This window comes from Lepisma saccharinum, chromosome 27 (genome assembly GCF_977018435.1).
Source record: "Lepisma saccharinum chromosome 27, izLepSacc3.1, whole genome shotgun sequence".
NCBI lineage: Eukaryota > Metazoa > Arthropoda > Insecta > Zygentoma > Lepismatidae > Lepisma > Lepisma saccharinum.
This window is the reverse complement of record NC_139255.1, coordinates 33,606,437-33,623,537: the sequence shown is the minus strand read 5'-3', so window position 1 is coordinate 33,623,537 and position 17,101 is coordinate 33,606,437. Positions and strand designations below refer to the sequence as shown.

The window sequence follows — 17,101 nt, the reverse complement described above, 5'->3', positions numbered from 1 at the left end:
TCTTTTCTGTCACTGTTGGCTGTCATGAAGATTCTGTCATTGTGACAGAATTGATGAAGGGACACTTGCAAAGAACAGCCTTGCCCAGGTTGGAATTTGAACCTGGGACCTGTGGCATTGTAGTGTGCTGTGCTAACCACTTTGCAACCATTCTGAATCAATTCCAATACACCAATGCCAACCTAATGAGACCAATACCTAATCATTACAGAAATTTTAAGTTGTTCACAGTAACTATACGTGTTATATTTGATAAATTAAAAGTTTACAATCACAATATACCACTTTTTGTTTAAAATGTTAGCAGGTTTATCTATGAAATAATTTGGAATAGTCCACTTTTGGTACACGCTATTGACACAAAATTAATGAAAAATTACTTGTTTTCCATTATCCCTAAACAAATGGAAAAGAATTGACTGGTGTCACTGATTAAATTCTAATAGATACAATTGGTATTCACCAATATTGAAACACCAGCTCAGTCCTAACATTACAATGCATAGCAAGGATCTTATGTATTAAAACAATGTGATATCTTGTTTTTGTGTGTAAAGATCATTGATTTTTTTCCTCTTTCCTTGTAGAAAATGGATGGAAATGTTCTTACCATCAGCTTGGGATCATGGATGGAACTTCCAGATTTGGATTTTCGGGTATGGGAATCTGAATATTGTGGTGTTGCACCATCATCACGGGAAAATCGTGCCTCAGTTTCATCTGTGGCTACTTATTACCATGACTATGTTCTACGAAAAGGGCTAGCGCAGTACTTCCGCCCAGAGACTGCCGTCACGGAAGTGAAGGAGGCAGACTCAATTTACTTCTTGGACCTGAAGTCGCCGTGCAACGAGAGAGACCCCGAAACAGGTGTCATGAAGGAATGTGGCAAAAGACCTTTGTGGGAAGTACACGGTTACGATGACACTCTTGGCAAGAGTTTTCACTACGTCACACACCATCTTGTGCTTGCTACTGGCAGCGCAGACAGAGTCAACAAGCTTAGTGTTCCCGGAGAAGATTTCCCGTTCGTGCTGCACACGCTTTGCGACTTGGAGAAGGTTATCAGCACGAAGCAAGCGATTCCAGACTCGGATCCGGTCCTTGTCGTGGGTGCAGGCTTAAGTGCAGCGGATGCTGTAATAGCCGCACGGTTCCATGGTTTATCCGTGATTCATGTCTTCCGAAGACCTGCACAAGATCCGGGGTTCATATTCAAGCAGTTACCAGAGAACATGTATCCAGAGTATCACAAAGTACATCAAATGATGGTTGACGGGGGGAACAATTACGCAGGCTACAGAGCACTTTCGGAACATAATGTGATCGAGATTTGTGAAGACAAAAAGGTGCGAATTGTTGGACCAGACAAGAGCACTACAATAAAAGTTTCATTTGTGATACCACTTATTGGGTCCAAGCCCAATCTTGGATTTTTCCCGCACAGGGGGACAAGACTTGGTGTTCAACAGGGATACCTGATAGACAGCAAGTCCAACACAATTAAAATAGACCCTTACACTCACCAGTGCATCCATGCCCCTGGAATGTATGCCCTCGGACCTCTGGCAGGGGACAATTTCGTCAGATTTCTTCAGGGTGGTGCTATGGCTATAACGAGTCACATCAACAAGGAAGTACAACAGTTACAATCCCCATATCATAATGTGTCAGAGCATCGAATAGCAGAGGGTAGCTTTTAAATATTGGTTTGTACAATTGTATAAATATTAATGAATAATATAACAGTACCTGTTTTCTTTTTTAAAAAATATAAAGCCTTCATGGTAGTTTTTAAATAAAACTCCATTCTTTGCATTTTGTAAAGACTACAAAAGTTAAAATTTTCTAGTCTATTTTTATAGTGAATACACGTGTTTGTAACTTGCAATTTACTGTTCAATAAGATGTGCAGATTGCAATTATAGGTAATGAGAAGAGTTGTTTTTTGTGAAAATGCACACATCTCTCTTTTTTAAAATAAAAGACCTAGCTTTGTAATTTTAAATAGAATTGATGGTATACAAAACTAAAGCAAGTTAATTATACAAGACAGTAAAAATATACATTCCTAAATGATAGATCATAACATTCAAAAGTGTGTGTTGTGTTGTGCCTTATTTTGTATAGTGTCTGTGTATATATACAACAAGCTTGGCTAGGTGTGTGTAACCTATCATTTTCACAATGTTTAAATATGTTTGTTAAACACTGATGAGTTTCATTACAATTAAGGATTGTCATTGAGAAGTCGCATTCTTGGCAGTTTTACTTACAATGTCTTTTCTGAAAAATATACACAAAAGTTAATTTAAGTAATGTACAGAAATTGCATTACAATTTGATTGGTCATTTTGAGATTCACACAATTTGGGAATTCATTTATATGTGTATAAGTTATAAACTTCCTCAATGGTTCTACCCTTTGTAGATTACAAGGACAGCCTGGTTAGCCTCTATTACAGTGAACCTGAATTATAGAAAAAAGACATACTCTTCCAAAACACTATTATATCAAGATATCACTCACTTAATACTATATGTGTACATTGTAAATAATGAATGAGTCTCATAATCTCATATGCCACTTAATAGAAAACTGAAGAATAGGAAACTCAATATCATGACAAAAATTAATGTTAGCACAAAACACTGTACAAAGGTTTGTCACAATTTTAAAACTGTACTTTTCTTAATTATATAATGCAGTTCTAAGCTGTGGAGTGTAACATTTATTTCTTTGAACTTTAAGAATATATACTTAATGGTAAATCACAATGAAATCTTCTGAATTTGAAAAGTCTCAATGTAAATGTATTTTCAGTAGAAAAATGTAAAGATTTTGTTTAACTTGCTAATATCTGTGATATAAACATTCTCATAATTTTAAGGCCAAAGAATGTGTATTGAAATATTTAAGATGATGAAAGAGACCAATGTTATTAACCTTTCCTATGTAAAAGACATATATGTGCATATATATACATATGTAAATATTAAACTTTACTAATTACACATATTAGTTATGATAGATGAAAATATCAATATGTATGCTCAAAATAAGAATTATTAGAAATCAAATAAATATGGATGCTACTGCTGCCTTACTTAGATTTTGTAAACTGTAGTGGCTAGACTACTTAACACAAATATCAGATCTAGTTTGTAAATATCATATACACAAATATATATTGTAAAACAAGAAAAAAGAATTTAATGTATCTTGTTAATGAATATAAAGTTTAGAATGACAATAGCCCCACACAGAGTGGCAAAGTTGAATATGGCATTTTGTAAAATAGAGAAAGCAATCTGTAATAATGTTACACATGAATTCAAACAAATGTTTATCAAAGACAATGTTGATATGTGTTAATACGAATTTTCATTAAAGTATTTTGAACACCAAGAATGTTAATCATTTTACTTGCAGTATGAGGAAACAGAGATTGTAAAATTTGTCTTAAACTTTCAAAAAAATGTTTGAATATTTTTTCTTTGAAATTAAACTTTATTGTCTACCCTTAATGTATAATGGGTTATATGAATTATTATGAAAGAGTAATTTCTTCTATTTGTTTACAACTTGCTGATGTAAAGCATTTCTTATATTTTATATCTGCATGAAAGCAACAAAATTAAATCTTACAATAAAGTTCGATTAGGATGCAATTTGTCATTTTCTTGTTATGAACCTTTATAGCAGTGTTTCTTAACTGCTGGGCATGGCTCGTTATCGGGCCCTGGCATCAATTATAGCGGGTCGCGAGAGATTTGTCCAGAAGTCTGCAACGTGCAGCCCTAGCTGGTGCTTGTGATAAATCAAAGCTGCTGATAGGGGTCCGTCACTCACGGAGCAATATGAGACCCAATCTTTGAGTTAGGGCCAGAAGGGTGAAGCGACTTGCAGCCTGACTGGCAAGCACATGGAAAGATAGTCTTTCGTTCGGGTGTCCACTGCAATAATAGGAAATGCTTTCGTGACACCTTGTTTCCCACAGTCAGTTTAGTTTGTGCAGAAATTTTCATTATCAAATATACTGAAGTAGAAATATTCCGATTGATTGCAATTTTATAATGTCCGAAATTAAACATGCCAATTAGCAAATTAATTTAATGCTTTTGTCCAGAGGAAACTAATAGATTCCATTAGACCCAGTTGTCATCAACTAATTTAAACCCAAGTTTATATTTGCCAACAAGCATAGATATTAATTATCATATAAAGTAAAGAAAAAAACTACAAGTAAAATTGTGGGAAGGGGCATGGACTTTTAAAAAAAAAATAACGGGGCTGCGAGCTCATGAAGGTTGAGAACCACTGCTTTATACTTTTGTAAAGAACAGAAAATGGAAGAGGTTGGTACTACAGGAAGTGAAAACAACACAATTACCCAGTTATACAATATGTGATAGGGGGAAAACAAATACAAAAAACATTGAAATAATGAAGATAACCTCATTCTTAGGGGTTTCTGCGAGAAAGCACTAGGAGAGGCCAACATACCAGTCATATGTTTCTTTATCCTAAATTCACTGAATAAGTGGCATATTCTGAAAATTTGACCTGGTTTATCGCAACAATTCTTATTTATTTTATATATTTATTATACACCCCATCTAGATTAATTACATATAATACCAATACATCATGCAAGCCTTCACATATTTCAGCTATTGCTATATTTATCATAAAATTTCCCTTTTTACCTAAAATTGGAACTGCATCCACTTCAACAAAGAAAAATTTCCCTTCATGTAGCAACATTGCTTCAGCCAAGCATAGCATAGAAAGCGGGAAGGAACAAGCCATGTTCTGCTAGCATACTGGTTACATGTAGGGTGACCAGACGTCCTCTTTTATCCGGACATGTCCTCCTTTATAGGTGTCTGTCCGGCGTCCGGGCGGATTTTTTAGAAATCGGTAAATGTCCTCCTTTTTTGGGAAGAGTATAGCATTGACCATAGCAAATGTGCTGCATACAGAATGCTTCATTTGGGACGCGATAAATGTTTGAGCAATGCTCACCTAGCATCTGGAAGCTCAATACGAACACTTTCCCGACTGAGTCTCTAGTAGGGCGCGTATTTAAGGCATTAAAAACCTCTGAAATAGGCAGTCAAATAGGCACCAAATTGATAAAAATAGGCACTTAAAAGGCACCCTAAAGTTAAAAAAAGACATTAAAATAGGCAATGGATGTGAACTTATTTAAATTTTCTTCTTACAATGTACAGTTATACTGTATTAGAACTTTAGTTTATACATAAAAGTGCGCTAGCGATTAACATACTATAATACTCTTTTGATCAAAATTCACATTTGCGGGGAATCGTCTGTTAAAGTAATTCTCACAAAAAGAGCTCGTGCTAACGATTTGCACCATTGTAACACAAAAAATTATTTAAAACAATGTTCCAATTCAGACCATCAAATCTGGCGAATTCCACATTTCAATCAGTACAACATCAACAAAGCCTTACATCTTTCAATATAGGGAAAGCCAAATGCACATAAAAAAAAAGCTGAAGTATGCAAGAATTGCAGAATATCCATTTTTTGGCACAATTAAGCAAAATAGTCATTAACCATCAAAATAGAAATTTATAGGCACTATAAAAAATGTGTTTTAGGAATAGAAACTCCATGAAACGAACTTTAAAGTTTAAACATGAAAGCCTATTGTTTTGGTTTTATTTTACTTTGCTTTTCTGCCACTTTTGGTTAATCGTGAAGATGAGTGTGAACAATGATATGATGATTTTGATGAAGGACACCCATGCCCAGGCCGGAATTCGAAACCAAGGCCTCTGGTGTTGTGGCGCGGTGTGCTAACCACTCCACCACAGAGGTCGGCCAGTTCCTTTTCGAATTATACATACGCGATACACAAATGTGTAGTGAGAATTTTGATATTAAGTAATATTTACTTTCATGAAATAACGAAGCGAAAGTGTAAATTCAACAATAATCTTGCAAGAAAATATCCAGTTTTAAAGGATGGAAGAAACGAATATGAACCGAGACAACGGCAATTTGGATGATGTATGGATTAGCTTTCTTAAAAAGTGGGACAATATGAATAACAAAAGTGCCCTGATAGGCTTCCATGTCACCTCGGAGGTAAATGATTGATTGGGTTGGTGTTTGAAGTCCACTTTGTGCACAGTAAGGCTAATTGGGACTGGACCTACAGTTTAAAGTGGGATCCGAACCACTATGTGCCTCCACCGGGTATCGAACCCGGGACCCCTTGATTACAAGGTGACGACTCTACCACTGCACCATCGGGGAGGCACCTCGTAGGTAAAGAAAGCAGCCGAAGTGGAATGCGAATTCTCCTTGGATTGGTGACGGAAGAAAAGGGGAGGGACCTCTCATGGGAGTGGAAGTACCCCACAACTCCGTAGCGTGGCGCCAGCTGCTTGAACTCTTCAGCTTGGCAAGGAACTAGGCCTTTCAACGGCCACTCAAGCACACCTGTGGTGGTGATTTTAACATGTTTTTTCATGAGTTTTTAAGGGTTTTTAACAAAGGTAGTTTTAAATCTGTATGTGTCAAACACCATTAAGTGTTTTTAACCCCAATCATTTACCTAGTATCCTCACATGACACTTCTCCAACGTGGCTTGATGTTCCGAGCCTAAAATACAACCACCTGAAGAAGGAAGCAGTAAAGCTTCCGAAACGTAGTTTACAATGTATACTTACTCACTTACGTAAGTAGACGAAATTCTATACTCTAACATATTTTTGTTCATGTTCTGCTACCACCCTAGAACAAGGAAGGGTGGTCATTTTGACCGCCATAAGATTTTAATGTAATTTTGAAATAAACAGCTGCAAAATGTTGAAATACATGTATTTTGTTGTACTATAAAACAGTGGCGGCTGGTAGCTAGTATGATGGGTAGTGCCAATGTGATCAAGAAATCGAAAAATTTTCGCTAGCATTTGTCATAGAAATCTAATGAAAGAGGTAATTTTAATGGAACTTTTGTTTACTAAAATTGCAGACAAAAATTCAGTTACTAAGATTGGATTATTTTACTTCGCATTTGTACTACTTTTGGCTAATCATGAAGATAAGGATGAGTGAACACTCACAAAGAACACCGATGCCCAGGCCGAGAAAATTTCGACGGCTGTCACCTTTACCATTGTTTTTATATTTTTAAATAGAATAGATGTTTAAATTTGGCATGGGACAGCCAAGTTGTTTAACATTTAATTTAATATCGTATAGTACCTTGGAAAACAGTGTATGTAATAATGCTCTAACCTGACTCATCTTTTCTAACTACCCTTCCTTTCACACACCATCCAACACTTTCACTTCACTAAAAAGAAAAACACTGAACAATTAGAGACAACGAGTCGATCACTGTATTCTCACCTTGCAACCCCAGCACGGCAGACGGTACATCAACAATCGGTGTTACTAACAACTGAAATATGATTATCTGCTAAATGAACTGTAGATCTACAATTTTTGGAATTCAATGAAAGAAATTCAATTATATCTCGAAGTGAAATTCTCATACTGATAGATTTTGTGTGATTTTTTACAAATATTAAAGTAAAAAATCCCCTGCTGATGCGTATTCCCTTTGATATTTAGGAAATTCTTTTGTACAGAAAATGTCTTCAATGTTGTCAACGTCAGTTGCAACACATGAGTGTCTGTGTGCTTGAGAGCAAGGGATATATCTTTTCTTAAGGAAGAAATTGATAACAAAAAAGTCTAGATGGCTCTTTAGACGCATCTATTTAAATGGTTATATAAATTTGGGGAATATATTACATTTGTTCTTGCCAAGTATGCAGGAAAGTATCTTTCTCGCGAATTACTTCTCCAATGAGTATTACAAATCTGTCAGGATTAGTCACTTCTCTGTGAAGTTTGCAACTATGTCAACACAATTCAAAAGCTCTCGCGTCGTGCCAGCCGAAAAGGTGCAAGGCTGGTTGTCCACTGGGCTACCACCTCCTCGCTCGTTAATTGCTGAGACTTTTTCATGCCTCAGCGCATGCCTCTGCGCACAGACCACACTGTGCTGGCCCAGAGCAAGTGAGAGAACAGCTGGGGATGCGGCGCAGGAATTGAGGTGGCCGTAAGCTCAAACGCTTACGAGATTCGAATCTCCTCGTTGTAAATGTATTAATTTAACTATATTTTGGCAAAGCAAGTTCTTTTTCTTTTTCTGAGGGTAGAGCCATGGCAAGGCGACTCTCCCCTTAGAGCCGCCGCTGCTATAATATTACATTACCTTTTAGTTTTTTCACTCTCTACACACACTGGTAGCAATAGACATCCTTCTGGCCGACGCAAGATCCGCAGACAGCTTTCTTACATCGCACACACTCCATATTTGTCTTGTCTTGGTTGCATCTTCCAATTTGGCCCTGCCTCCTTTTCTTGATATCCACCTTGTCTGATGCATCTCTCGCCCTCTTCATTCCTCTCTCTGTCTTTGAGGTTTGCCGCAGGAAGTTCTGTCGCAGCTCTTCAGACAATTTCCTGATGAATTCTTTTCTTTTCATCTTTTCCCCTGTCACTTTGCAGTACAAAATATGACTGTTGATAGCTGCATTATCCAACCAATTGGAGAAAACTTGAACAGGATAACGTCTGCAGGCTGCTGCCTTTGTTGTGTATTTCCTTGACATCTGGTCAAAAATATCTACACCAAACTTTGTCTTATTATAGTATTTAATTGTTTCAGGTTTCTTTTTTTCCACCAGCTTCAATGGACACCTGACTGTGCAAGAAACTGAGAACAATCATATTTTTAGCATGCTTTCCTTGGTACACAGTCATCGTGATGTCCACGTGACGTAGAATAACACTGGAATAAAGCTCTTCTTTCGACTTCCTTGCTTCATCAGGAACTTCTCTGCATGATTTGTTCATCGTGCCCACAATGGGTCTTCTTTTCTTTTAGTGCCTTGGCCAATTTCAGTGTTGTAAAAAAACTGTCCGTTGTAACATTCCGACCTTGATTCAGGAAGGGTTCCACAAGATGCAATACAACATATTCCCCAAGGGACTGCCCTTCTGGTAGATTCTCTTCTTTTCCAAGGTAAGGGAAGGAGTTACAAACATAATTTGTTTCAGTATCAACTGCAACCCAAAACTTTAATCCATATTTATCAGGTTTACTGCCCATATATTGAGTAAAGCAGCATCGCGTTTTGCTGGGAAAAAGCTGTTCGTCAATTGTTATGTTTTCACTCGGTCTGTAACAACTCAAACACTTGTTGATAAATTTTCTACAAACTTCTGACACAAGCGCAAATTTGTTGGTCAAGGTTCTTTCCTTTCGAGATGACTTTTCATCGAAACGCAAATATCTCAGTATCTCCTTGTAGCGATCCCTTGGCATTGTGTCTCGGAAGAAGCTGACTCCCCAACTTTGAGACCACAGATCTTCGACTGATATTCCTTTTGCACAATAAACACCTCTTACATACATCAAAGCTTCCAGTTCCTCCAACGTTAGGTGCCATTCCTGTGTTCCAAGCTGACATCTTGCCTCTATTTCTGTGCATTTTCGGATTAGGTGCAACATGGATTCATCAAACAGAAGGCGAAAAGCACTTGAAACTTCCCCTGCACAAATACATCGTTTGGCATAGCTTGTAGGTCCACCATGTTCTTTCAGTACATTCACGGCACCTTTCCTGCCTGTCACCGGAATATGACCCTTGACTATCTCCCAAACAGAACTCTCTCTTCCCAACCAAACCTCCTACCTCTTCTCTGCTGTGGGAAGACGTTGCTGCAACTATTTCAATGGGTATATCATCTTCTCGGTCACACACCACTGCATCCTCATCCGAAGATGATGATAGAGGATAGGGTAGTATTTCTGGACCTGATCCTCCAGAATCTTGACTTGAGTACCCTCCCTTCTTCCTCAGATAGCTCGAGAAAGCTTTCAATTTACTACGGAGACAACCCACGCTTACACGACATCTTCTCAAGTCAAGTACTCACTGATGAATGTAAGATACAAGAACAAAACAATTTGCTAGCTCAAATCAAAACACCTGCATTACTAGTAAAAGGAACCCCCGACCAACAATGACCGTTCGTCGTCGTTCTAGGGTAATTTACTCATACAGCCAATATCTTGGAATTTTTTTTAAAACTGCTTACATCCATCGAAAGGAGATATAAAATTATGAAAAGTCAAGTACATTCAGAATTTTTGTGCAAAAAGTAAAAGAACGTGAAAAAAAAATAATTGAAAACAGTCAAAATGACCGCTCCAGTCGTTCTAGTGTTAGAGCTAAATGTATAAAAATACATGAAAAAGTTGGTTTACTGATGGTAAATCATGCAAGTAAAAAAATGGAGAATATGCCACTGCTGAATGATTTTAGATAATGTTAAGACTATGAGAACATCTTTTCAACTAATATTAGAAATCTGTCTTCTTAATAGCTATGAAATAGCACAATGTTCATTGGTTGTAATCCATGCATACCGGCCAATACTTTTCCGGCATTTTGGTCTTTCAAGGCTCTGCAAAAAATGCTGCGTGATACCTTCGTGAAGTCTAATTTTTTTTGGAAGTTATGCAAAAAGTCTCATTTTTTTGGAAGTTATGCAAAAAAGTCTTATTTTTTTTGGAAGTTATGCAAAATTCGGTTTCTTCTTATTTTACACCAGTTTTGTGTGAAAGAAACTGAATTTTCTGATAACATGCAATTTATATTCTGATGTAATTCTCGAATATTTTAATTTAAAAATTGGTAAATTGATGCATGTAATTAGAGTGCAATACGTACACACAAATATTAATCAATATTTTGAACAACTTCTAATTGCTATAATTTTCAAGCATCGGTATCGCAAAGTGGTATTATCTCGGCCCTAATTTAAACATTATTTTGAATGCAAAGTTGGGAATATTGTATGCCATTGCTACATTGCATCTAAAGATATCAGTTTGGCGGTTATGCGGAGATAGGTAATAACTCTGATACACTTACTACTCATTTTTCCGTGATATTTTTTTTCCAGCAATCGATTTCACCACTCGTCTGGTGGCTTCGTCACACGTTCACTCCAGATGTGAACAATACAAAACAACATAATGTGAGTGTTGACTATTCAATATTATACATTACTAAATTATTGTATTGTATTGTACAAAGTCTGTCGCAGAGAAGGTGAGACTAATTCCTGTATAGGACCTCCATTGGCTAGCAAATGTACTAGTGTGAAAATTTGGTTCATTGGCTGCCGATTGAGACCAAAATGAGTGCAATAGGTCAAAAAGTCGTGACTGCGTAGCAGTTAAAAGACAAGCATGTACATGGATCCCTCCAAGAATCATTAAAATGAAACAAGAAAATTACAAACAACAAAATTTATATTCAGAATGAGCCATATCGAGTAGACGTACATCTTTTTCAAAATAGGCATCATTGACAGCTAAGCAAGCGTCCATACGCTCCTGCCACTTTGTGAATGTCTTTGAAAATTCGTCGCCAGGTAGCGAACTAAAGAAAACTTGCGCTGCGGTGATCACTTCTTTGTTCGTCATGAAATGACGACCATGTAAAACGGCCTTTAAAAGTGAAAATAGCCAAAAGTCGCAGGGTGCAAGGTCCAGGCTGTATGCTGGATGCAGGAAAATTTCTATTTTTCTCTTCCTTGCGAATAATTGATGCATCAGTATTCACTAGTGTCTCGTTAATCACGGACGGTCTTTGTCCAGGATGCGGAAGCAAAGCGCCTGATTCGCACCCATCTTCGAACAACTTGTGCCATCAGTACACTGTGGCTCTACTCAGTCTGTCTTGATCGGCATATTTCTGTTCAAACATTGCATATGTTTCCGCAGCACTTTTCCCTAAACGCCAACAAAATTTTATGGCATGTCGCTGTTCATCTTAAATACTCATCGCGAAAAGCAATGTTATACACAAAAACCTGGAGGGGTAAACGAAACATGTTCCATGTAAATCAACACAGCTGCTCACTAACGTGGTTTCGCAACATGTGATAACTTGCTACGGAAACAGAATGAGTCATCCTACATGACGCGACTAGTGCCGAAACCATAGGCAGTGTTGCCAAGCCAGGAAAAAATCTGTCTCACCTTCTCTGCGACAGCCTTTGTATTATTGCATTTATACTTTCTGAACAATGTTTACAGGTTTAATAAACCCATGGATATGTACTTTACTTATGTTGAAAGTTTCAATGAATTGCATTAGTGATTCCGAAGATTCAGCATTTTAAACAATGCTGTGTGAATCTACCGTGTTTCTGAGTTTAAAATTACTGCCCAGGCACTAGACTTCTGGGTATTAAAATTCCAGCCTTAGGGGTTAATTTAAATGTATGCGATTCAGTGAAGTAAGTATATATTTTTTTTGTCTCTTGAGAATGTACGTCTTCGAAGACAAAGTTCATTACTTGAACATTGTTCACTGTCGTGCTGCAATTAAGTTCAAAATTTAGTGTGGAGAAATATAAAAACATTGCTAATTAATCAAATGGAACTAATCAATCCCCCGCCTCTCCACCATTCCACAAAAACCTATGTAATCACCAGCGATATAGCCCTGAAGTCTTCAAAATATTAATTCTTCATACACAGGATCATATTCACACCTCTGTTGACTCAAAATGCTCTAACAAGATAATGGTCAGTGCTTGTCCAGACAAAAAGTAATCCGAACCCTTGATTCTCTCCGAAATCTGAATTCTCCAGTTTTACTCTTCGGATTTCAGGTAGTGAAAAAATCCAGATCTATGAGAACTCTGTGGCACAATATCCCTTTGAAGATCAAGGGCTGTCGGCAATCTTAGAGCCAACTCCATTTTCTTAAATAGAAAGGTGTTCATGCACCATATCAAAATTTGCTAAAATTTCGCAAAAAACGTTAACATTTGATTTGTGTTTCCCTTGCGATATTTGTTTCAAATGGTTGTTTTTATACTTACAGACAACACTGTGTTTCAAAAGTGAATGGAAATCCTATATTTGGTGGTGTCTCATGTTCAGTGATGATGGAACATTTCACGTAAATGACAAACTTCTGGTCAACTACAGAGTGTCTACAAAGTTAGCTGCACATTCAAAAATTGATTGTTCAAAAACTATGCTCTTGTTTTGTTTTTCATATAATGAACAAAGTGCTAAATGTTCGCTTTACAGTGATTCGATGCGAGTGCAATGTTAGATGCAAATAACTGTAACATGGCAGTCTACCTCTTGACATATTTTGGCTATGTGCCAGGGGTCACCATGACTGTGGTTTCTTCAATCCTAATTCACACGTCACATGGAAGGATTGCACAAAGGCACTATACTTTATGTAAAAATCACATGAGGGTAAGTCAGGAAATCACAGCACCATGTCATAATTGCATTATTTTTTTCTCATTTATCCTATGCAACGTTTTGGAAGTGCACGACTAATGAGATAGGCATGGACTCGATGGTATAAGTGGTTACCTCCTGAATATACAGGTAACTCATAATTGGGAAAAAGAGACACGCGGTAGTATATAAATACGGAGAAACTAAATCTGCCGCAAAATTAGTTTGGTATTGAGAGCTGAAGGAACATGCATCACAGTGTTGCCATATCATGCAGTACAGTACGCACTGCAGCCGTCTGACGCTGTGTCGAGGAGAACGTGTTATGAAAAGGAACAACAATGATGAAATGTGTTATTGTTTTTCGAGGAAAAGGGGATAACAATGATGACGACAATGATGAATGTGTTATTGTTTTCTCTCTTCATTTCCATCTCCCTAACATGAACGAATTAACGAAACGAGCATTGTTTACAGGTTACCTTTTCAATCCATTCTGAAAATATTGAATATATACACTTTCAATAATTATTTCTTTCCGAAGTTGCCGTTCAAGTCTGCCCATCTTTCAATTATACCACAACTGAATTGCACAAAGTCCAGTTGGTGGGGCGTCTGACTTTCACGCGGGAGACCTGTGGTGGTTTGTGGAACTTTTTCAAATATCCTTAGCAGGCCTCCCCGATGGTGTAGTGGTAACGTCGTCGCCTTGTAATCAAGGGGTCCCTGGTTCGATACACGGTGGAGGCACATGGCACAGTGGTTCGGATCCCACTTTAAACTGTAGGTCCAGTCCCGATTAGCCTTCCCGTGCATAAAGTGGACTTAAAACAACAAATCAATCAATCAATCAATCAAATATCCCGAGCGGCTCCGGAGTCGACTCAGCCCAAGTGAGTACCTGGGGCAAACCTGGAGTAAAGGCGGTTGGTGAACCACATCACCTCCATAATATGGCCTAGGTTGAGAATGTGTGGAGCCCTACCTCCACATCCCCATATGCCTCCATACTTTACTTTATTTTGCATCCATTATTTTTTTTGTATGAGAATCCCAGAGATTTTATGACTGTCCTTAAAGATGTTTTCCCACCTTGAAAAAGTCCCGAATCTTTCAACGAAACGCGCAGTTTCCTTACAGTGGGATGAACTTTCCTCCTATAATAAGAGTAAATATGGCGACGAATAGCGTCTTGCCGAAAGGTATCTAAAGTTTCACGCGTTTACTGATATTCCTCTTCTTTCCTGAGGTTTCCAGTTTTGAAGCCTCACATTTATTTATTTATTTCTACGAAATTATATTTTTCTTTCCCTATGGTAACAATAGTGTTCTTAGACACGCCGACAGCAGCAGCAGTCCTGACCAGAACTTTGTTTACAGAAATGATTGGACCCCCCACTGTTTTTCTCTTGCTCAAATTATTTGCGCTGAGAACAAACCATCTCCCGCGTTTGGCCTTTGAGAGGAATTCCTCGAGTATTGCCTCCTGTGCTTGAGATTCTTCACACAAGCACACAACATACTCAAGCAGAACACAGAAAATTATGTACAAAAAAATAACACACTAACACAACACGCTATATAGAACAAAGAATGATCTAAATTCAATAAACACAACAAACGGACGGTTAAAATATCACAGCAACGCAAGGCAACAAACAAACAACACGTCCTCTCCCAACAACATGAAAACTGATCGCAGGAAGAATCGCCCGATAAGCGGCAACACCGAGATAAACGTTTTCTGTTGCTAGGTAACCAGGGCTTGAGTGAAGCACTGGGAAGATTTTGATTGGCTCGCATGCCAGCAACCCACCCTCCCGCAGTAGCGTAGACCCACATTTTCCACGTGCTTCACAAGCGTCAATACCAAACTAATTTTGCGGCAGGTAGAACCTACGACGACGACTGGGAGTTCATCGTGCTGACAATATGTCACCCTGTAACTGTTGGATGATCACCACCTCTGCCTAGGCATGTGGGAGTGAGGCTGGCAGTTGGTAGGAAGGATTTGGTCCTAAAGGCCTGTTGTGCCACGGGTAGGTGCAATGTTCCCTCATGAGTAACCACGGGTAGGTGCAATGTTCCCTCATGAGTAAAGACTGGATTTTAAAGGGAATTCCTTTTTCTACTTTTCCAACAGGATCACGGAATATACTGGGCTAGCATAAATGATTCATTCGTTTTGAAAAGGCTATATTTTCAAAAGTATTACACGTACACACATGAAAGATATATGAAAAGAACCACAAACTCACCAAGTTTATACACCCTCTACAAATGTTCGATATGTGCCCCTTTGGTTACACGACACACGTCCAGACGATGTATGGGCCATTTTTCTTTGCTGAGCAAACTGTGACCGGTAAATGTTACCTGGATATGTTGCAGTTGTGGTTGTTCCCGCAATTCAGTGCCGACTTCAGGGATTTTGTCTTCCAACAAGACGGGGCACCCCCTCATTGGAACATCCCACTTCGTGACTACCTATACGATGAACTTCCGCATCGCTGGATTGGGCGTATTTGTGAGGATGACCTAGCTTTGTTCCCCTCGCCTCCCAGATCTCCTGATTTAACGCCCTGCGACTTCTTCCTGTGGGGGTACGTTAAGGACCTTGTTTACGTACCCCCACTACTGCAATCCTTAGTCGAGCTCAAAGAATGCATCAGTGCTGCAGTGCAGACCATTGACAGGACTATGCTACAAAATGTATGGAATGAGCTCTAGTATCGTCTGGACGTGTGTCGTGTAACCAAAGAGAGACATATTGAACATTTGTAGAGGGTGTACAAACTTGGTGAGTTTGTGGTTCTTTTCATATATCTTTCATGTGTGTACGTGTAATACTTTTGAAAATATAGCTTTTCAAAATGAATGAATCATTTATGCTAGCCCTGTATAACAATAGTGTTGATAATTATCTTCCACCAACATTACATGGTTTTGACATCCCTTTTTTAGCCCACATTCCCTTCTTTAAAAACATTTCCCATTCTGGTCCCTTTATTGACTAGTTTTTCAGCCTACAATCCCTCATCCCCCCCTTTTTTTTTTAAAAAAAAATCTTTCATGGTCCCTTTATTGAGAAGATATCAAATATTTTGTACAACTGTATTTCCCATAAACAAAACATTCAACAATTGTCTATTTGGTGCAACTTAGAGGAAAGAAAGAACAAGCTATGGAATGTGGTAAGCTGTTTCAAGAAAGATTTCATCGAAACAGATGGTAAGATTATTCACTGTACTATACCTTCAAAAAAAAGAAAATGAAAAAGGACTATACTTTATTTTTGCACTCCATTAAACAAATGTTACATTAAATGAAAGCACAATATATACCTTTCATACATATAAAGGGATACATTAAATTTCTTGCATTTTTTACCTTACTTCATACGAAATTTAATGTATCACTTTTTTTATGAATGATATATACTGTTGTTTCAATTAAAATAATATGTTTAGTGGAGTGCAAAAATAAACTCTAGTCCTTTTTCATTTCCTTTTTTTGTCCTTTTAATAGAAAATTTTTTCCCTTTAAAATCTGGTCTCTACTCATGAGACACTTCCTAAACCCATCGCACAAACAGTTTGTTGAAAGTCAATTAGTTTTAGTTGGGTTTGTCAGCGCATCCTCACATTGCTGGGTCAACACCAAAATTTTGGGGGGATGATCCTCTCTGAAGACACCCAAATGTAAATCTCCCTGGACTGCATTTCGCAGACTAGCATCTGGCATCTCAGCCAGT

General features: G+C 37.9%; 1 protein-coding gene across 4 annotated transcripts in view; it reads left to right on the top strand.

Annotated features, from left to right (window-relative positions):
- Positions 1-3,656, top strand: part of LOC145980038 (oxidative stress-induced growth inhibitor 1-like) — a 175,061-nt gene extending 171,405 nt beyond the window's left edge. For all 4 annotated transcript variants that reach the window (XM_083113016.1, XM_083113015.1, XM_083113017.1 and 1 more), the window contains exon 5: positions 588-3,656. In XM_083113016.1, coding sequence (XP_082969142.1) covers positions 588-1,703 — 1,116 coding nt within the window. In that variant the 3' untranslated portion in view covers positions 1,704-3,656. The remainder of the gene's footprint in view (positions 1-587) is intronic.
- The last annotated feature ends 13,445 nt before the right edge of the window (positions 3,657-17,101 follow it).